Source organism: Phyllopteryx taeniolatus, chromosome 12, assembly GCF_024500385.1.
Source record: "Phyllopteryx taeniolatus isolate TA_2022b chromosome 12, UOR_Ptae_1.2, whole genome shotgun sequence".
Classification (NCBI taxonomy): Eukaryota; Metazoa; Chordata; class Actinopteri; order Syngnathiformes; family Syngnathidae; genus Phyllopteryx; species Phyllopteryx taeniolatus.
In genome coordinates this window covers 24,412,422-24,434,593 of record NC_084513.1, presented here as the reverse complement: position 1 = coordinate 24,434,593, position 22,172 = coordinate 24,412,422, and the positions used below count along the sequence as shown (strand labels likewise).

At 45.0% G+C, this 22,172-nt stretch overlaps 1 protein-coding gene across 1 annotated transcript in view; it reads right to left on the bottom strand.

Annotated features, from left to right (window-relative positions):
• tmprss3a (transmembrane serine protease 3a) overlaps positions 1–10,357 on the bottom strand; it is a 31,161-nt gene extending 20,804 nt beyond the window's left edge. The window contains exons 1-3 of the mRNA XM_061793648.1: positions 10,321–10,357; positions 7,279–7,395; positions 2,266–2,389 (exon numbers count right to left, since the gene is read on the bottom strand). Coding sequence (XP_061649632.1) covers positions 2,266–2,389; positions 7,279–7,395; positions 10,321–10,357 — 278 coding nt within the window. The remainder of the gene's footprint in view (positions 1–2,265; positions 2,390–7,278; positions 7,396–10,320) is intronic.
• Between the last annotated feature and the right edge of the window lie 11,815 nt (positions 10,358–22,172).

The following is a 22,172-nucleotide window of genomic DNA, read 5'->3' as shown; positions in this document are numbered from 1 at the left end:
CTGAGGGAAGGAGCTGGAAGAGCTGGTGACCAGGGTGGGGAGGGTCCGAGAGGATTTTGTACGCCCTTGTCTTAGTTCTGGCAGCGTGCAAGTCCTCAAGGGTGGGTAGGGGGGTACCGACAATCCTATCAGCAGTTTTGATTGTCCGTTGCAGTCGGAGTTTGTCCTTTTTTGTAGCAGCACCAAACCAGACTGTGATGGAAGAACACAGGACTGATTCGATGACCGCTGTGTAGAACTGTCTCAGCAGCTCCGGTGGCAGGCCGTGCTTTCTCAGAAGCCGCAGGAAGTACATCCTCTGCTGGGCCTTTTTGAGGACGGAGTTGATGTTGGTCGCCCACTTCAGGTCCTGGGAGATTGTAATTCCCAGGAACTTGAAGGTCTCGACGGTTGACACAAGGCAGCTGGCAGTTGGAGTTCAACCTTCACCGGAAACAAGCCCGACTTACTGCCGGATATGCGGACCAAACTCTGACTCCAGTCGTACAAAGACCGGACAGCCCGTATCAGGGGGTTCGGTACCCCATACTCCCGAAGCACCCCCCACAGAACCACCTGAGGGACACGGTCGAACGCCTTCTCCAAGTCCACAAAACACATGTAGACTGATTGGGCGAACTCCCATGCACCCTCAAGGACCCTGCCCAGGGTGTAGAGCTGTTCCACTGTTCCACGGCCAGGACGAAAACCACACTGCTCCTCCTGAATCTGGGTTTCAACTTCCCGACTGACCCTCCTCTCCAGCACCCCTGAATAGACCTTACCAGGGAGGCTGAGGAGTGTGATTCCCCCTGTAGTTGGAACACACCCTTCGGTCCCCCTTCTTAAAAAGGGGGACCACCACCCCAGTCTGCCAATCCAGAGGCACTGTCCCCGATGTCCACGCGATGTTGCAGAGGCGTGTCAACCAGGACAGCCCTACAACATCCAGAGCCTTGAGGAACTCCGGGGCGAATCTCATCCACCCCTGGGGCCTTGCCACCGAGGAGCTTTTTAACCACCTCGGCGACCTCCTGCTTTCCCCTCCTGAGACGTCGGATGGTGGACCAGAATTTCCTCGAAGCCGTCCGGAAGTCTTTCTCCATGGCCTCACCGAATTCCTCCCATGCCTGAGTTTTTGCTTCAGCGACCACCAAAGCTGCATTCCGCTTTGCCAGCCGGTACCTATCAGCTGCCTCAGGAGTCCCACAGGCCAAAAATGCCCGATAGGACTCCTTCTTCAGCTTGACGGCATCCCTCACCGTTGGTGTCCACCAACGGGTTCGGGGATTGCCGCCACGACAGGCACTGACCACCTTACGGCCACAGCTCCGGTCGGCCGCCTCAGCAATGGAGGCGCGGAACGTGGTCCACTCGGACTCGATGTCCCCCGCCTCCCCCGGAAAATGAGCAAAGTTCTGTCGGATGGTGGGTGTTGAAACTCCTTCTGACAGGGGATTCCGCCAGACGTTCCCAGCAGACCCTCACAATACGTTTGGGCCTGCCACGTCGGACCGGCATCTTCCCCCACCATAATACTTCTGTTGCGGGTATTGTCCCACGTGATTGTGACAGCAAGCTGTGTGTGTAGACGTGTGCGTCGATGTGTGAGTGAGACGGGACTGCGAAGGAGGAAGGAGTGCGCGCAGGTTCGAGTGTGTACAGTGGCAAGTGTAGTGACGGCGACCGGGGAGGAGTAGCGATTAGCGGAGGACCCGTTGACGTTGAATGTGCAGAGGAGCTAATAAAGCCATTAAAGCAGCAAATCGGCGCTTCGTGCCTTTATTGTTGCCGCCACCCAGCTCAGCTGTGCAACGAGAGAAGGGAGTTAACCCCGAGGAGGACAACCTCGGCCCTGGAGAAGGCGTCTCCCCTACGTCTCCCGACCACGATCAGGTGACCGTAGCGGGAAAGGTTAACACTTCGTATAAAGAAACTCAAATACATTAATATAAAAACAATAAATACTTACCATTACTTTTGAGATTGTGAAAAAAGGAGGTTCGAAAAAGGCAAAGATAGACCCGCCGCACAAACACAGACAAGCACTATGCACTAGCTAAGCAGAAGCACTATGGGGCTGGGACAAAATGGCGGACGAGGCACGGGTGTCGTAAAGTCGAAACGTCGTCGGTCGAGTGCGTCGTAACTCGAGGACTTTTTTTTTTTTTTTTTTTTTAACATACATATATGTTTTCAATAAATCACAGTTTCAAGAAGGCCATGCATCACAGCACAGCCACAAAAACGGGTCGATGGGATTGTGTGTTGAAGTGAAGGAAACACCTGGTATATCCCAACTGCTTGCAGGCAGAGAGCCCCAGCCAGTTATTCCAGTCCTCTGAGCAGACTGTCCTCCACACACCAGCTTTCTGGACCTGCAGGACTGAACTCCGCCCACTGAGACGCACTGACATAAAAACAGTTAATAGTTTATTTGCAAATAATTACTCAAATTAATGTCTACATTCTTTTATAGGATGGGGTGGGGTCATAATGCCAACCCCATACTTTTTGCATTGTTCACAATGATGTTGTTGTAAATTCATGCTGTGTCTGTGGATCAGGCGAGTGGTCACACTACAAGTATGACACCCACCAGACCCCGCCCGATCATTGCATGCTGTCGCCAAGAGCACAGGTCAGCCAGGAAGCGGGACAAGAAGAAAGAGTTCTGGCAGCAAGGAAACCGTGTGAGCATCCAGGACTGCAGGACAAGTGCGGGTCCACGGGGTTTCCCGGAGCTTGGCTCCGGTGGAACAATCAGCGCATGGCACACTCCCGGTGTTGTAGAAAAAGTGAGACACGAAAATATCTGACACCACAACATTTCCAGCAGACTACCCAGGGAGCGATGTCGGTCATCGCAAACGTTTGATAGTTCACTTCACACACTCGCACGGTGTAGCACTACTGACCCATACAACACTCGAATCCGATGTGTCACAATCTATAATCATATATAATTAGCAAAGCAAAGCAAATGTATTTATATAGCACATTTCATACACAAGGTAACTCATTGTGCTTTACATGATGAAAATCATTTAAAAACAAAGGGGGAGACTGGTTAGGGCGTCTGCCTCACAGTTCTGGGGACCGGGATTCAATCCCCGGCCACGCCTGTGTGGAGTTTGCATGTTCTCCCCGTGCCTGCGTGGGTTTTCTCCGGGTACTTCGGTTTCCTCCCACATCCCAAAAACATGCATGGTAGGTTCTTTGAAGACTCTAAATTGCCCGTAGGTGTGAATGTGAGTGCGAATGGTTGGTTGTTTCTATGTGCCCTGCGATTGGCTGGCAACCAGTTCAGGGTGTACCCCACCTCCTGCCCGATGATAGCTGGGATAGGCTCCAGCATGCCCGCGACCCGCGTGAGGAGAAGCGGTAAAGAAAATGGATGGATGGATGATACACACACACTCACACACACACACACACACACGTTTAACATGTCACGATTTTTCTCACTAAATATATTTCCAAAGGTGCTATTGACATGAAAATTTCACCAGATGGTGGGAATAACCCAAGTAATCCAGACATACAAAGAAAGGAGAACAAATAAGATCAGAAATTAAGTTGTGTATAATAATGTGAAATGACACAGGGGAAAAGTACTGAACACGCCAACTGGTATTTATTTAATACTTTGTACAAAAGCCTTTGTTTGCAATGACAGCTTCAAGACGCCTTCTGTATGGAGAAACTAGTCTCATGCATTGCTTTGGTGTTTGGCCCATTCCTCCACACAAGCCGTCTTCAAATCTTGAAGGTTAACATCCGTGGGCATCTTTTATGGACCTTGAGTTTTGGTTCTTCCCATAGATTTTCAATTGGATTCAAGTCAGCTGATCGGGTAGACAACTCTAGCAGCTTTTTTAATTTTATTTTATTATTTTTATTTGAAACCAATTGAGAGTTTCCTTGGCAGTATGTTTTGGGTCATTATCCGCTGAAATGTCCAACCTCGTTTCGTTTTCATCATCCTCGTAGATAGCAGCAGATTTTTGTCAAGAATGTCTCGGTAAATTTGCCCATTCGTCCTTCCTTCAATAATGTGAAGTTTACCAGTACCATTTGCTGAAAAGCAGCCCCACACCATCGTGTTCCCACCTCCGAACTTCACTTTTTGTATGGTGTTTTTTGGGTGATGTGCAGTGGCCTTTCTCTTCCAAATGTGGTGTGCATTATTGCATCCAAAGAGTTAAATTTTGCTCTCATCAGACCAGACTATATTCTTCCAGTATTTAACTGGCTTGTCCAAATGTTGTTCAGCAAACGTTAAACAAGCTTTGACATGCATTTTTTTTTCAGCAATGAGGTCTTGAGTTATGAGCGTGCATACAGGTCATTGCGGCGGAGTGCATTACTCACTGTTTTCCTTGTGACAACAGTACCTGCTAATTCCAGTTCTTTTGGACCACAAGTGGTCCTTGGGTTTTGGACAACTCTTCTTATTATTCTTTGCACTCCTCTGTCGGAAATCTTGCGGGGACCACCTGATCGAGGCAAATTTATGGTGGTATGATTGGCTTTCCACTTAGGTATGATGGCCCCAACTGTACTCACTGGAACGTTCAGAAGCTTAGTTATGCGCCTGTAACCAATGCTATCATTATGTTTTGGAACAAAAGGTTTGCGATAGTCTTGAGAGAGCTCTTTGCTGATGTGTCTTGACTCACAACTTGCATTGAGACCATTTTGTAGGCCATCAATTAGGACTGAACTGGCTGATATTCATTTGCACTGACAAGGGGCTGGATTGCTGTTCGATTATTGATAGATTTTAGGTGTTGTCTTGGCCTTTTTGTACCTCCCTTTCTTTATGTGTTCAATACTTTTTCCCTGTGTCATTTCACATTATTACACACAACTTAATTTCTGATTGTATTTGTTTTACTTTCTTTGTATGTATGGATTACTTGGGTTGTTCCCAACATCTGGTGACCATTTCATGTCCATAGCACCTTTGGAAATATATTTAGTGAGAAAAATCGTGACGTGTTATATACTTATTCCAGCCGCTGTGTGTGGCATTAGCTGGCATTGCATTACATTATTACATTACATTACATTTCCATTTTATTATTACATTATTCAAGGTGAGAGACTATGTCAAGATTTAGTTTTAATGTTGCTTGCTCGTGTCTACCAAAAATACACTTTACCCTGACTTTATCCTGCTTGCCACAGGTTTTTGCGCTGATACAGATTAGGCCCATTTTAATACACTCCAGTAATGAATATGGAATAAATAATCAATGTGACTGGTGTGTAGACTTTCATCTTAAATGTAACAGGTTTCAAGAAAAAAAAAAATTACAGTTATTTTATATGCACGACTGCATATGGCTGCAACCACTGGTGCCGACGTCACCGTTGTCACTCGGGCATCAGGTAAATTGGTGTTATGGCCCCTTTCTGATATTTTTAATTGATTATACATTCCAAAATAATCCATCATCAAACCAGTACCACTTGGTGGTGGCCGTGTGTCTCACCACATCTCTCGGTGTGCTGCGCAAGATAACACTGCACGTTTGCAGCCGACCAAAGTGCACTATGTAACGGAAGGTGAGCGTGACGCACCGGTCTCTTCCTTCAGGCCAATTCCAGGGGGGCAGTCGGTGCGCCAGCGGGCGACCGAGGTGCAATCTGAAGCAGCCGGGCGAGCACTTTATCTTCCATCCATCCATCCGTCGATTTTCCAAGCCGCTTATCCTCACAAGGGTCGCGGGCGTGCTGGAGCCTATCCCAGCTATCTTCGGGCAGGAGGCGGAGTACACCCTGAACTGGTTGCCGGGCAATTGCAGGGCACACATAAACAAACAACCATTCGCACTCACATTCACACCTAGGGGCAATTTAGAGACTTCAATTAACCTAGCATGCATGTTTTTGGGATGTGGGAGGAAACCGGAGTGCCCGGAGAAAACCTACGCAGGAACAGGGAGAACATGCAAACTTTTTTTTTTTTTTGGGGATCTGGGGGCATTTCTTGGGAGAGTTGCGAGGGGGCGGGTATAGATGTGAGGCTACATTCAAATCTCGCTAGCAGTTTGAAAACCGCAAGCTTTACCATTAAACATAATTCTAAATGCTTGAATGAAAATCAAAATTTTACAGTCTATGGCTGTCTGAAGCCCACTGACATGGTCCACGTCTGAGTTTCCTCACTCGACATTTACAAGACCTTCCCTGCAGCCATTTTCAGGCTTGTTTGTGAGTCTTCGCTTTTGTCTTTTGTCACCATTTACCGGCAAATCATTTACAACATCTTGCATTCTTCAAATTTCTTTCACAAGATAAAATTGACACTATTCAGAAACCACCTGACCAGTCATTGAATCAGTCCTCATCACAGTCTGGTTTGGAGCTGCCACAAAAAAGGACCAACTCCGACTTCAACGGACAAACTGGACTGCCGAAAAAATCGACGGTACCCCCCTACCCACCCTTGAGGACTTGCACGCTACCAGAACTAAGACAAGAGCATGCAAAATCCTCTTGGACCCTCCACATCTTGGTCACTACCTCTTCCAGCTCCTTCCCTCAGATTTCTCTTCCCAAATTCCTTGTGTGTTTTTGACATAGTTGGCAGATGATTCTGATTTTACGTTCCTTTTCTGCTGCCCCTCCCCACCTTCCAGCTGTCTTGAAACTCCCTCCAAAAACATACAGTATGCCTTTTCTTGGTTTCTGATTTTAACGTCTATACAGCATCTCTGAGTGTCCTGAAAAGTACGGTACTTAAAGAATAACATTTATTATTTAAATTCAAATACTATTATTAAAATGCAAAACAGCGAGGCACGACGGACGACTGGTTAGCACATCTGCCTCACAGTTCTGAGGACCCTTGTTCAAATCCGACCTTGCCTGTGTGGAGTTTGCAGGTTCTCCCCCTGCCTGCGTGGGTTTTCTCCGGGTACTCCGGTTTCCTCCCACGTCCCAAAAACATGCATGGTGGGTCTTCAATTGAAGACTCTAAATTGCCTGTAGGTGTGAAAGTGAGAGTGAATGGTTGTTTGTTTATATGTGCAACATAACATGCTCACCAACAGTACGCGCAATCTACAAGTATTAGAGCAAAGTTTTGCGCTCACTATTTGGATTATGGTAAATCAGGCCCAAGACAGGTATGCCTAGTGATGTGTGGCCGAGGGATTTGGGGCCAAAAAAAAAAAAGTCCCTTCAGGGCCCACTTCAATGCCTAAGCCACTGTCAGTCATGGGACATCAGAATCATCATCACTTTTCTCCCCCTTACAGCGCCCTTGGTGGTGGGTGTGTGTCTCACCACAGCCAAGCTCGTCCGCTCCATTGTCACAGTGCACCTCTCCATCACACTGTGCAGAGCTTCTGATGCACTGAGAGGAAAAGTCACAGCGAAACCTCCCAACACAGCTCAGACCCACTACAGACACACAGGGAGAAAAAATTCAAGACTATGAAATCATTTTTATTGATTTGAAATGTACTTTAGATGAACATCACAGATTGTGTGCACTTAAAGAGGAACCTGCTTAACGGAGGGATTGAGTAAAATCTTTTGGGTTCATCCTAGCAGCAGTGGGGGTTTATCAGACTGCTAACAGGAGTCTTATCAAACTATAACTATTTCACACATTTTCAATGGGAGATAGGTCAGGACTGCAGGCAGGCCAGTCTAGTACCCGCACTCTTTTTCTACGAAGCCACGCTGTTGTAACACGTGCAGAATGAAAAAGACGTTGCTTGGATGGCAGCATATGTTTCTCCAAAACCTGCATGTACCTTTCAGCATTAATGGTGCCTTCACAGATGTGTAAGTTACCCGTGCCATTGGCACTAACACAGCCCCACATCATCACAGATGCTGGCTTTTGAACTTTGCGTCCATAACAGTCCAGATGGTTCTGTTCCTCTTTCTTCCAACATCCACAATTTCCAAAAACAATTTGAAATGTGGACTCGTCGGACCACAGAACACTTTTCCACTTTGTATCAGTCCATCATAGATGAGCTCAGGCCCAGAGAAGCCGGCGGCGTTTCTGGGTGTTGTTGATAAATGGCTTTTGCTTTGCATAGTAGATTTTTAAGTTGCACTTACGGATGTAGCGCCGAACTGTATTTACTGACATTGGTTTTCTGAAGTGTTCCTGAGCCGATGTGGTGATATGCTTTACACATCGATGTCGGTTTTTGATGCAGTGCCGCCCGAGGGATCGAATGTCAGCGGCATTCAATGTCGGTTTTCGGCCTTGCCGCATACATGCAGTGATTTCTCCAGATTCTCTGAACCTTTTGATGATATTATGGTCTGTAGATGATGAAATCACTAAATTTCTTGCAATTGTACGTTGAGGATCATTGTCCATAAACTGTTGGACTATTTTCTCACGCACTTGTTCAAAAAGAGGTGAACCTCATCTGGCCCAATGTGAAAAAGTAATGCCAAACTACCCGCTTGATGAATCGAGCTGTTTTTTTGTTTTGTTTGTTTTGTTTTGGAGTTCATTTCACTGGCCAGGTTTTCTTGATTCAAGAAATCCCTTACTGTAAACAGTACCTGTCAGACAAACTGAAAAAGGCTACAAGATCTAAAATAAATAAATAAATAAAAAAATCACATGATTCTATGATCTAAAATAAATTCAATCACAAATGAAAAAAAATTACAATTACATTACATTTTCAAGACTTTTGGGATGCCAGTGAACCACGGTCAGTGCCATTATCCAAAAATGGAGGAAACTGGGAACAGTGGCGAACCTTCCCAGAAGTGGTAAAAAGACTACAACTACGACTCATCCAGGAGGTCACAAAAGTACTCAGAGCTACAGTACATCCATAGAAGCGCTGGCCACACTGGCCTCACTTAGTGTTCATGTGGTTGAGTAACCGCAAGAAAGGCACCGGGCAAAAATGGCATCCCTGGGAGGGTTCCAAGGCAAAAAACACTGCTGACAAATAAAGAAGACAAAGGCTTGTCCCATATTTTCCAAGAAACACTTGGGCTAAAATTTAGGGCAAGTATTCCGTGGACTGATGAGACAAAAGTTGAACATTTTGGAAGGTGTGCAGCCTCTTACATCTTGACAGTAATACTAACAGAGCATTCAATTAAAACAAAAATAATAATAAAATAAAATAAAAAATAAAATTATACCAACGTCAAACATGGCAATGGCAGTGTGATGGTCTTGGCCAGAGGACAAGGACGGCCCTCTGTGTTTAATGGAACAAGCAATACTGCTGACTACCAGAAAATCCTGCAGACGAACAACCAGCTATCAGTTCGTCCCCTCAAGCTCTAGCACTCTCGGGGGTAGCAGCAGCAGTCCTCAGGTCGTAACTGGACTGTTATGGTTGTCTTAATAATTGGTCACTTCATTATCATCACCAGCTATGACTGCTTGATTTTGGTAGCTGCTGCTCAGGGTGGCACAACCGATTAGGTTCAGGGGGCAATTACTTGTTCACATAGGGCCAGGCAGTTATCTTTTCCCCCCCTAATAAATAGAATCATCATTTGGAAACTGCATTTTATATTTACTTGGGTTGTCTTTGTGACGTATTCAAATTGGTTTCCTGGTGTGAAATATTTCAGTGTGATGAAAAGGCAAATCAGAAATTAGGAGTGGTGAAATACTTTTTTACAGCATTATACTTGGCTGTGCTAATCATCCCACAATGGAATGTTCCCTACAAACAGGGCATCACATTTAAAGGGGAAAGAAACAGGCTTTCCAACAGTATAAAATATATTGGAAGAAGTTGTTACAATAAATGTACATTTGTTTTCCCATATTTACTCTTATAGTATTTTCAAAGCATGTATTTAGCAGTATAATGTTGATTGAGTATATTGTTGATTGTATCATGTGTATTGAAGTTGTCTGTGAGTCTGTTTACATGTTGCTGCTATGTGCTCCCCCAACTTTATAGCAGCAACAGCTGTGTAACTAGGAACCGCCCTAAGAAAATAAAAAGAGAGGGATCGACAGAGTGTGTTCAGAGCGGTAGGAGATTGTAACTGCGAACAACTCTCATCGTTCTCCTCGCGAGTATATAAACCATCTCTTGTCTTCCTTCCTTGTTTATTGTTTAGTAAATGTTCTAGGTGGTTTGAACCTCACAGAAGTATTGTTAAAACTGAGTTATAACTAATCAAGCCAATTCTAATATCTCAAAGACAACCCAAGTAAATACAAAATGAAGTTTCTAATTGGTGAGTTTACTTGTTAAGGGGGAAAGAAGTCTCAGTAAAAATATATAAAATCCATTTTTTTTTAATGTTTAGTTGAAAACAATTATGCAGAAAAAGAAGTAAAGAAGTAGAACATGGCAAGTTGCTTACCTCCAAGCCCAATACCGAGAACAAGAGTAAACACCATTATGATACACGTAGCAATTATCAATTCCATGCGATGGGCCAGGAGGCTTTTCTTCCAGCCTTTCACCAAATCATCCTCTGTTGAAAGAAGATTGACTGACTGAATAAAAAGGTAACCCTTAACTAGCTCTCAGTAACAACCTACATGTCACACTAACCTGAATAAAGATGATAAATAATTGTCACTCTGAGTGGGCCGACATCATTATCATAAACACCTGTACTCAAAATTCTACATTTCAGGATATGATGTGCACACGATGCAATAAATAAACATTGTGTGTTCAATAACAGAGATATATACACCTAGAATAAGAATTGTTGAAATACAACAGAAGGATTTATACAATGTTTTATCTTTAGCGCAGTTGTTTGTGCCTCTCCTGTTTGTCATTTGTTTGCATTAACCTCTCCCTTGTGTATATGGACCCATTGATTCACATTGCTGCATTACGTTGGTCGACATCCCTTTAACTATTTGTTGGGTTGCTTTGCATCCCATTTACAGAATGATCTGGGCAAGCAGAACCCAGAAGACAAGGACTGTGGGTGCAAGCACATTTTAAAACAGGGAAATTCCTGTTTCAACTGAGTCAGGCCCTTTTGGACAAGCAGGAAATGCTGCAACGACACAGCATTGCCAACCTGTCTGCAGTTAATTTACATTTGACACAACACACAACCCAAACAAGCACTCTCTAAGTTTAGCTGGTGTCCCGTCATGATATGGGATTATGTAGGATATTTCTGTTTCAATGTGATGTTGTTCTCTGTCAGCTGTAGTTTTATTAATCCATTCATCTTCTTCTGCTTATCCAGGGTCGAGTCACGGGGACATCAGCCTAATGGGAGAGACCACCAGCCACTTTTTCCAGCTCTTCAGAATAAATCCTAAAGTCTGGCCAGCTGAGAGACAGTCTCTTCAGTGTGTCCTGGGTCTTGCTCTGGACCTTTTCCAGGGGCAGCATTCCCAAAACACTAACCAGGGCGACTAAGATACTTAAACTCCTTCACTTGGGACAAGATCTCATCCTGAGGACCATTTTCCGCAGATTTGGAGGTCCTTATTCTCATTTCAGCCACTTAACACTCAGCAGTGACCCACTCCTGTGAGAGTTGAAGATCACATCCTGGTGATACCAACCTCAAAAGTACTACTAAAAGCCAACATCATCTTCAAAAAGCAGAGACCAAAACAGAGACCACCAACCAGACCCCTTCAACGCCATGGCTGCTTCTAGAAATTTTGTCCATAAAGGTTAGAAACAAAGTAGTGTCATGGGTGTGTGTTCCGGGTTTTGTCTTCCCCCCTGTTTCACACACCTGCTCCTGTGAGCATCTTCACCACCTGTGCCTCGTTCCCCCTAATAACCCCTTGTATTTAACCTCGTGTCTCATTCCCTCTCGTCGCCAGTTCGTTGTACCTTGTCGTCGCGTTCCAGCATTCCTTGTTTCCACGTCACAGACTCACAGTAAGATTTGACCCTGTTCCGATTATCGACCTCGCCTCTTTGCCTCATGTTTTTGGATACTGTTGCCTTTCTTGGATTGCCTGCCTGTGTACCGACCTATGCCCGTCTATTCAACCTCTCTTTTTTTAAACTGTCCATTTGTTTTGGAGTCGTGCATTTTTGGGTCCTATCCTCTGTTCCGTTCATGACAAGTAGATGTCAATGGGCAGCCTTGGTGGAGTCCAACCCCCACTGGAAACAAATCTGGCTTACTACCTGCAATTCAAACAAAACTCTGAGACTAGTTGTCGAGGAACCAACTGGCTCGTATCAATGTACCCAATACTCCCTGTCAAACAGTTTCTCAAAAAAAAACAACACACTGCTTCTCCTGAAGCAAGGTTGGACTGTCTGAAGATCTCTTCTCTTTAGGACCCCCTGAAAAGACTTACCAGGGACACTGATGAGTGTGTTGTTGCAGAGCCATGTCAACCCAGACAGAACAAAAACAAATATTGTAATTGACATTCGGTGAGGCCTTACCATTCATAAATGGTTGAACGTTGGTAACTGGCATGGTTGGACTTGATGCCGTTTGGGAGTCTGCGGGTTTCCTGATGTCGTTGGAAAGTGAGCTCATCTTTAAACTACCCAGGGGGCTGACATGTATTGTGTTTGGGGTCTCAACAGTGGAGAGATCTTCCTCTGTCACGGAAACTACTTCGATTCTTGAAGAGTTTCGTTGGTCCGATGCTTCTGCTTTGAATTCCTAAAAGGGATATAAAAAAGAAATAAATATGAAGACAAAAAGCCTATTTATATATGAAGCTCCAACCCAACATTTGTCATAGAAAAGACAATGTGTAATAATTGATGTACTGTGTGCTCATTTTCTGCTTTACGAATGGCATGCATTGAACTAGTTTACACCCCTTCCATGTACAAACCAACCAGAGGCGTAAAGGTGAGGAATTGTTCTTTTTTTGTTATTTTCATTTGATTATTTTATATTTATGGTTTATAAATGTTTTTCATCCAAATATTTAATGTAATTATGACAGACTGTTCTGACTTGCATACAAACTAACAGACAAACGGATTAGTTTTTAGGTGAGATGTGAACGGGGGGAGATATTGTTCATGTCGGTTGGGGAGGGGAGGGGACAGAGTAGCTAAAGGCTAGAAACCCCATGGCGAGTAGGTTGTACAGTAAGGAGGATTGAGGGGGAAGACCAAAGACAGCGGGTGGGTGTGGAGATATGTAGGAGGGCAATTTAAAAAAAATAATAATAATCTTGCATTACAGACTCATTTCACTGGCAGGAATTTGCCAGTGAAATGAGAAAATCTGGCAAGAATTTATTTCTCATAATTTTGATGATCATAGTTTACAGTTCACAAATACCCCATTCACCATCTAAAAAAAATGTACAGTAATTGTGTTAATGGTGCCAGGACTGTTATTCCACACCCAATTTTTTATTTTATTTTATTGTAATTTCGCCCACTTTTTCACCATAATTCCCACTCCAAATTCAAACTATTCACCTCATTCTGAACAATTTTCCATATTCCAAGAATTCCTCCACTCCCCAAATTTACACAGTAAAGTTCCCAAATTTTCACAATTCCAATATTAAAGAAATTTTACATAATCCCTTCTTCCTTCACCAAATTTTGACCGATTCAAACATTCCAACGTCAAATTATTCAACAGATTAAAAAAATTCTCAGATTTCAAAAATTGCACACTTTTCATAGGAAAATTCTCCAATTTTACACAATAAACTTTTGAGCTATTTTAAATCATTCCCTCTCTTTAAAAGGGAACCCTGATTCTAATGAGAAATACGTACGTTTACCGTTACAATCAAACTACCTTTGTCTCGTATAGGGCACCACGTCTCTTTTTATATTCATAAAATTTAGGAAAAGTGACGAAAAACCTCAATCAATCTCAGTACTTAGAAGGCTCGCTACATTAATAAAAATTAATAGTTCTTGATTACACCGGTTTTACTATTTCACTCAAACACACAAAGGACGAAACTTAATGGACTTCAATGAAATCTACGGGGAACTATAGGGAACAATGCAGAGGGACTTTACTTAAAAAAAAAAAAAGGAGAAAAATAATGGTAATAGAAAGAAAATAGGCATACGTAAAGAACAATAGGATATCTTGTGTGGCTGGACTCAAAATGTGAGCGTGAAATTAGTTGAAGCATAGTGAGGGAGAGTAAAGTTAGGACTCGTGTGAGCTCGCTAACTTTAACCCAGCCCACTATGCAGCAATTTGTACGTTGTAGTACTCACTGGACTGTTTTACTCACAACGGTCTGGTCTTTCTCAGTTGTCTCAGGAGGAACGGAGGCAAGTTTAGTTGAAGGAGAAGATGCACAAAAAGTGAAAACAGAAGAGATGCAAAAAAAATGTTGTTGTCCCGTTGGGGTGCACTCGTAACTCTTCCTGCCGTTCAAACTTGTTCTAGGCCCCGCTCTTGCTCAACTGCGGGCATAACTGGTAAGGGTGCCAGGTGTGGCTTCCTGGGGGGCCATGCCAACAGATCAAGGCTGGGAAATCGAAGCCACCGGCTTCTTTGATCGGACAGTGCCGCCGCCGTGGTCCGGGGTCGCTTGCGTGCCATGGAAAAAGGAAAAGGGGAAGGGGGGAGGAGTTGCGCAGCACGGCAGAGCCGCGGCTTATGTAACTTTCAGCATGAAGTTGAGGAGAGTGAGAAGAGAGAGAGAGAAGGCGGAAGCCGAAGGGGCTTGTCCTTTTAGGGGTCGCCACAGCGCGTCATCCTTTTCCATGTAAGCCTATCTCCTGCATTCTCCTCTCGAACACCAACTGCTCTCATTTCTTCCCTCACAACATCCATCAACCTACTCTTTGGTCTTCCTCTAGCTCTCTTGCCTGGTAGTTCCTCCTCATCATCCTTCTACCAATATACTCACTATTTACTCCAAACCATCAAAGTCTGCTCTCTCTAACTTTGTCTCCAAAACACCAAACCTTGGCTGTCCCTGTCATTTCTAATTTTATCCAACCTGGTCACTCCGAGAGCGAACCTCAACATCTTCATTTCCGCCACCTCCAGCTCTGCTTCCTGTTGTCTCTTCAGTGCCACTGTCTCTAATCCTTACATCATGGCTGGCCTCACCACTGTTTTATAAATTTTGCCGTTCATCCTAGCAGAGACTCTTCTGTCACATAACATACCTCACACCTTCCTCCACCCGTTTCAACCTTGGACCTGTTTCTTCAAGTCCTCCACCCTCACTATCTCTCCCCCCTGTTGTCTCACTCTTCCCCCTCCAACCCTCACATTCATGTACATATATTCTGTCTTACTTTGGCTTATCTTCATTCCTCTGATTTCCAGTGCATGCCTCCATCTTTCTAACTGTTCCTCCACCTGCTCCCTGCTTTCACTGCAGATCACAATGTCATCTGCAAACATCGTGGTCCACGGGGATTCCAGTCTAACCTCATCTGTCAGCCTATCCATCACCACTGCAAACAGTAAGGTGTCATGGGTGTGTGTTCCGGTTTTTGTCTTCCCCCTGTTTCACACGCACCTGCTCCTGTGAGCATCTTCACCACCTGTGCCTCGTTCACCCTAATTACCCCTTGTATTTAACCTCGTGTCTCATTCCCTCTCGTCGCCAGTTCGTTGTACCTTGTCATCGCGTTCCAGCATTCCTTGTTTCCACGTCACAGACTCACGGTAAGATTTGACCCTGTTCCGATTATCAACCTCGCCTCTTTGCCTCATGTGGGACTGTCAAGGCATCAGGACAATATGATGAGACAGGTGGCCTCACAGTTTGAACTTCTTATGAAAATGATTCAAGAGAAGGAACCACACCCGATACCGCCACGGTACCAACATTTCCATGTGAAGCAGTCACCATGCAGCCACCTGCCACCTCCGCTGCTGTCTGCCCACAGCTCTCTCGACCGGAGAGGTTCTCTGGAGATTCTGGGAACATTAAGCTGTTCATCACTCAGTGCGAACTCCACTTTGAGCTGCAGGCAGCTACCTTCCCCACCGAGCGGGCAAAAATCGCTTTCGTCATTTCCCACCCGACTGGTCGTGCGGAGGCGTGGGCTACTGCTGAATGGAGCCGCAATTCCGCCGCGTGTCATTCATGGGCTTTTTTTGTAAAGACTATGGAGCAAATTTTTCAATTTTCCACACCAGATCGTGATGGCAGCTCGCTCCCTTGTCACCTTACAACAAGGCAAGCGGAGCGTGTCAGATTACGCGATTGAGTTTCGCATTCTAGCAGCTGAGAGTCATTGGAATAATCGGGAGCTACTCGATGCCTTTTTTCAAGAACTATCCCCCGCCGTCAAGGATCATTTGGTCCCGCTAGACCTGCCGACCGACTTGGACACTCTCATCGCTCTCGCCGTAAAAATCGACAAGAGGCTTTTGGATCGCAAGCTGGATGGAGATCGGCGGAGGGCTGCGTCACCGCGCACTTGGAGGATGAGCCTCGGTGACCAGCCAAATCAAGGCAGATCCCCTGTTTCCGGTCTCAACCCACTGGCTAGCGTCCCCACGGATGAACCCATGCAACTGGGCAGGTTCCGTCTCTCCCCTGAGGAACGTCAACGCCGGCTGAGGGAAGGGCGGTGCTTCTACTGCGGTCAGTTGGGTCATTCCGTGAGCAACTGTCACATCAAAGTTGCCGGGAGAGGTGAGTCTGAATTTCATTAAGGAAGACCCTACACGGGTTCTTCCTAAAGTGACACTCTCCTGATCAAGAAATTCATACACCTGTATTAATTGACTCTGGTTCTGACGCTAACTTACTTAACTACGAAGGGTAGCTGGTTCGAATTCCGGCTCCGACTGTTTGCATGTCGAAGTGTCCTTCGGCAAGACACTGAACCCTAATTTGCTCCGAGTGGGCCTGGCAGAGCCTTGCATGGCAGCAACCGCCCATTAGTGTATGAATGTGTGTGTGAATGTGAGGCTTTGATAAGCGCTTTGGGCACTGTGATAGTGTAGATAAAGCACTACATAAGTGCAGTCCGATCTTTATTGAGAATCAGAGTCGAGAGGAGTGAGAAAAAAAAGACAAAAGAAAAAACACTAACTGTAAAGAAGATGAGAAAGTAAGTCCCTATACAGTATGTTTATAACAATGACACATTAGATATGACTGTTGTATGGGGCAGTAGAGCTACACCCTGTGATGGAAGGACAGGACAAGATAGAACAGGACAAGGACAGGAGAAGAAGCATGCAGGACAAGGGTCGTGAACCCGGCTGTACAACTGAAGTGTACTGGCTATGTAAATTATAAACGTCTATAGGACTAGAGAGTGAGTGAGGGGATACCCAAGCAATACGCACATTCATGAGTTATTAGTCATAATAAGTGAGTGGCCCCACTCCCAGAAAAAAAGTCCCAGGGGTGTGTGCCTGCGGACAGATGCAAGTGAATTGACACCGTTTCGCATGCACAATGACTGACAGAAGTGTCCTGTAATTGCTGTGCCTGCACCGCTATATTTGATTTATTCTTCATAGGGGTTTTGGGGTTTGGGGTTTAGTATAGGGTTAGGTATAAGGTTATAGGTATAGGGGTTTGTTTTTTCAGTTTAATAGAATTGTTTTCTTAGCGGTGGTCCATCCAACCATCTTCTGTACCGTTTTTCCTCACTAGGGTCATGGGCGTGCTGGAGCCTATCCCAGCTATCTTCAGGCAAGATGCGGGGTACACCCTGAACTGGTCACCAGCCAATCGCAAGGCACATCCATCCATCCATCCATTATCTGAGCCTCTGCTCCTCACTAGGGTCGCGGGCGTGCTGGAGTCTATCCCAGCTGTCATCGGGCAGGAGGTGGGGTACACCGTGAACTGGTTGCCAGCCAATCGCAGGGCACATACAAACAAACAACCATTCGCACTCACAGTCACACCTATGGGCAATTTAGAGTCTTCAATCAACCTACCACGCATATTTTTGGGATGTGGGAGGAAATTGGAGTGCCCAGAAAAACCCACGCAGGCACGAGGAGAACATGCAAACTCCACACAGGCGGGGCCGGGATTTGTGGGTACGTCACAAAAAATACACTGATGGCTCACTGGTCCATGTGACCGAAAGGCTCCGCTGGGGGAGATGCAGAAACAACTCGCTGCCCCGCGACCCTCCCAAAGCTACGGTGTACTTGCTATGCTGGTCTGAGCGTTGAGTCGTAATCGATTGGGCGAGTGGTTTCCATCCCAGCAAATGCTTAACCAGCTGCAGCAATACCGCTGTTTTGGGGATACAGTAGACAATGTGCCCTGCGATTGACTGGCGACCGATTCAGGGTGTACCCCGCTTCTCGCCTGAAGATAGCTGGGATAGGCTCCAGCACACCCGCGACCCTAGTGAGGATAAGCGGAATGGAAGATGAATGAATGAATGAATATATATATATACACACAGTAAAGCACAGGTTTTTTTAAATTTATTGTTTATGAGACAACAACATAAGAAAAATAGCTTTACTTTTTATGCCTACTGTCGTCCAGAAAATTAGCCCGTGCTTCCTTGTTCGTAGCACATCATTTTTGCTTTAAAATTATCCTCTTCTTCATCTAACCAACTCTGTTATAAGTAACGAGTGCGATCAAAAAAGGAAACATCAGGCAATAATGGAAAAGGTACAAAGAGTTACACTTTCAAACCAAAGTCTGATGTATTAATATCAGTATAATAATAGTTGTAATAGTAGTGTTTTTTTTGTGTGATTTTAGCTATATTATTACAGCACTTGTTAATATAACAGTGTATTCAATGTTCTTACTGTTGCGGGAGTTGGGGTTTCATTCACATTGGTGTTGTTTGCAGGGTCTGTAAAAAAGAGAAATCAGATACAGAGGGATAGGTTTTGATCAATAATATAGCGTCAGATGGTGAATATTCCAGTAGAAAGGTAATGGGGAGACATAAACCACCAGGAATGTTCAAGAAAACAAAAGAAAAAGCTAAACACTTTGGGTTGGATTAAATATTGTCCGAACTTACTGATCTCGGCATCGCTCTTCGTCATTGTGACATAAGCCAAAGTGAACGCTACCCTGCTTCTGGCTCTGTTCACCATGTGTTTTCTTCTCTGTCTTTCCCGATCTGCCCTGTTATCGGCCTATCCTCCCACTGGGCGTGGGAGATAGAAACCTGAGCAGGTGGGTGCTGCCGCCTGGAGTCAGGATCAAATGAACCTGCACCTCCTCACTCCGGAGGTAGGATTACATACTTGCATATCCAGTATCCAGGAGAAGAAAAATATAGCACATACAAGTTGCTGTAAAGGGCACCATAAAATAGTGACCATATGCTACCAACAAATAAAAAAAAATGTAAATACATTTAAAAAAAATGTCTTGACCAGTCAACAATTATCTCATGATTTAGAGACCCCATTCCTGCACCATTTGTATGTATTTGGGCCCAAGCACCAGGCTGTCATGAAATTGCTGTGTTTAATATTCTAATTCTTACATTTCAAATCGTCTTTTGGGGTCCTGAACATCATGCCGAAACCTTACCAATCCTGGTGGAAATGTACATAGAGTAAGACCCCCTGAAAAGTCAGAAAAAAGTTTGTCCCAGACACCAGTTTCACCCATGGGTTATATACTAAGCAACACTAAGTATTTTTTTTTCTCCCATTTTTAACACCGCTTATCCTGGTTAGGGTCACAGGGCGCTGGAACCTATCCCAGCTGACCTCGGGGGAAAGGCGGGCTACACACTGAACTGGTCGCCAGTCAGTCGCAGGGTACATATAGACACTGACAACCATTCACACTCACATTCACACCGTCACTGAGTGGGAACTGAACCAACGCTGCCCACACCGAAGTCAGGCGAGTGTACCACTACACCATCAGTGACTACACATTAACTAGTTCCAGTAAAAAGGTCAGCTGGTGGAAGAAGAAGAAGAAGAAGAAGAATCATCTTTTATTGTCATGAACATGCATGCATGCACACGAAATTTGTTCTCTGCATTTAACCCATCACAGTGAACACATACACATGTTAGTGGAACACACTGGAGCAGGGGGCAGCTGAAGCGCCCGGGGAGCATTTCGGGGTGTCAGTGTCTTGCTCAAGGACACCACAGCCGTGAGTCCGGGGGATGTTGGCGGATGGTCCAGTCGGGGTTTTGAACCTAGGTCCCCCACGGTGGCAGGCGATGATCTTAACCATTGGGCCACGGCTGTGACCATTTCTGCTGTCAGTATGTTGACAACCTACTTGGACACCAACTGATTGGAAAAAAAAAATTCTGTCATTAATTCAGTGTGGAATAACCTGAGGTTGTGTAAAAGGTATATTCAATTGTTCGATGCAAGTACTTTTCGAGGTTGAAATGGCTTTAAAAGTTTTTACTTTTCAGAGACAAGGAGCCAACACTGCTGTTTGCCACTATGTTCGGCATCTGCTAGATTCAACCAGGCCCATGACTGTCATGCTAAAATCCTGCCTCCCTGCTAACCTGGAGACCTTGCACTTTGCGGATAAGGCAAACTATTCCACGGAGGATGCAATCATCACCACACTCCACTCCATTCTGCCCCACCTTGGATGATCCAAGATGGCGCCGACCCATGTGGACGGCTCGGTTACGTGCTCTCTGGTATTGTCGATGTTTTTGTGTTTTTCGTTCGTCTTTGGAGACATTACGCGATTCACTTACACAAGAGAAGACTTGCTAAACACTAAGGAGCCTACCCCGGATTCTCTTTCACCAACTTTCGCAAATCCGCTCAGTTTTTTCCCCCCCGAGTTACTCACCGAGTTACTCTGTCAATTGACTGAGACGAATTCCTTGTGTGTTTTTGACATACTTGGCAAGTAAAGATGATTCTGATTCTGATTATGAAGTCAGGAACATCTATGCCAGAGTCCTCTTCGTCAACTTCAGCTCGGCTTTTAACACCATCATCACACAACAACTCGTGGAGAAGCTGAGATCACTGGACATGGACACTGGCATCTGGAACTGAGACAGACAGTCAGAATTTGGGAAAAGAACATCTAGCTCGCAGTTTTTCCTTGCGTCATCACAACATATTGTCTCGGATGGGATGTTTCAGTGATAAAATAATTTCAGTCTGCAACAGAAAATGCACTTGTGGCCCATTTTTGACAGGCAAAAATTTGGTGACTGAGAAAATCTTACAGGCCAGCATCTATACGTAGGCGGTGGCCCGAGGACAGAGGCGTGGTAGCCCCAAGCCACCATTTATGTCGGACCCTGGATAGATCAACTTAGACATATGTGGGGGACATGCGTATATTTATACACAGCTTTTACAATGCGTACACACAAAGCCTTGTGGTAGAACAGTGAAACTACAAATACGCACTCAGAGGGTCACCAGAGTCACCCGACTGTGTATCCAGCTCCTGTGGTCACTGGGATTGGTGGCCACGAGGACATTTTAACAGGAGACTGGAGACATATACGACATTTCGCAATCAACGACAAACCAAATAATGCCGGTGTGCAACTATTTCCCTGGCTGCAATTTACATCCAGTTGCCATTAAGACATCACCCAAAAGCCCAAATTAAACAAGGGTCTCCCAAACATATTGCAGCCATACCCTCTGCACCATCACACAACAAATTAAGATATGTGAACAGGAAAGGATTTCATTCAATCAATGTACAAATAATCTTTGATCCACATCGCTTGGAATATGGGAATGCATGATACATTAATTAATTCTACAAAATAGGACCATGGATGCATGCAAGCCTCGATGGGAGCTGTAGTTGAGGATGGCTGGCTGCATATACTTTATAATTGCGTGTCCTCAATAATTCTTGCAATACGGGTATCCATAATTGGTTGTCCTCCCCATTCAATTCAAGATCATTCTCGTCTGTGGGTCGTGACATGTTTTTGGGATTGAGTTTGATGTCAGACGTTTTCTTATTTCCGAGACCGCTCTTTTATCTCATCGATAAAATTAACAGCAGCGGTTAAATTCTCCCACCGTCCCACGTCAATTTTTTCCCATTGTTGGTGACAATTGTTCCAAACAATTTTTTTTTCTGTAACCCATAAAGTAAAATTTCAGCTGGGGTAAATGTCATTCTCACAGAGATACTCATTTTCTCCGCCCTCCCCTTTTGGAGAGGGAAGTGAAATCCCCACGCAGGTGTGAATGTGAGTGACAATGGTTGCTTGTTTATATGAGCCCTGCGATTGGCTGGCGACCAGTTCAGGGTGTACCGTGCCTCTCGCCTGAAGATAGTTGGGATAGGCTCCAGCACGCCCACGACCCTTGTTAGGATAAGTGGTACGGAAAATGAATGAATGAAAGTGAAATCCCC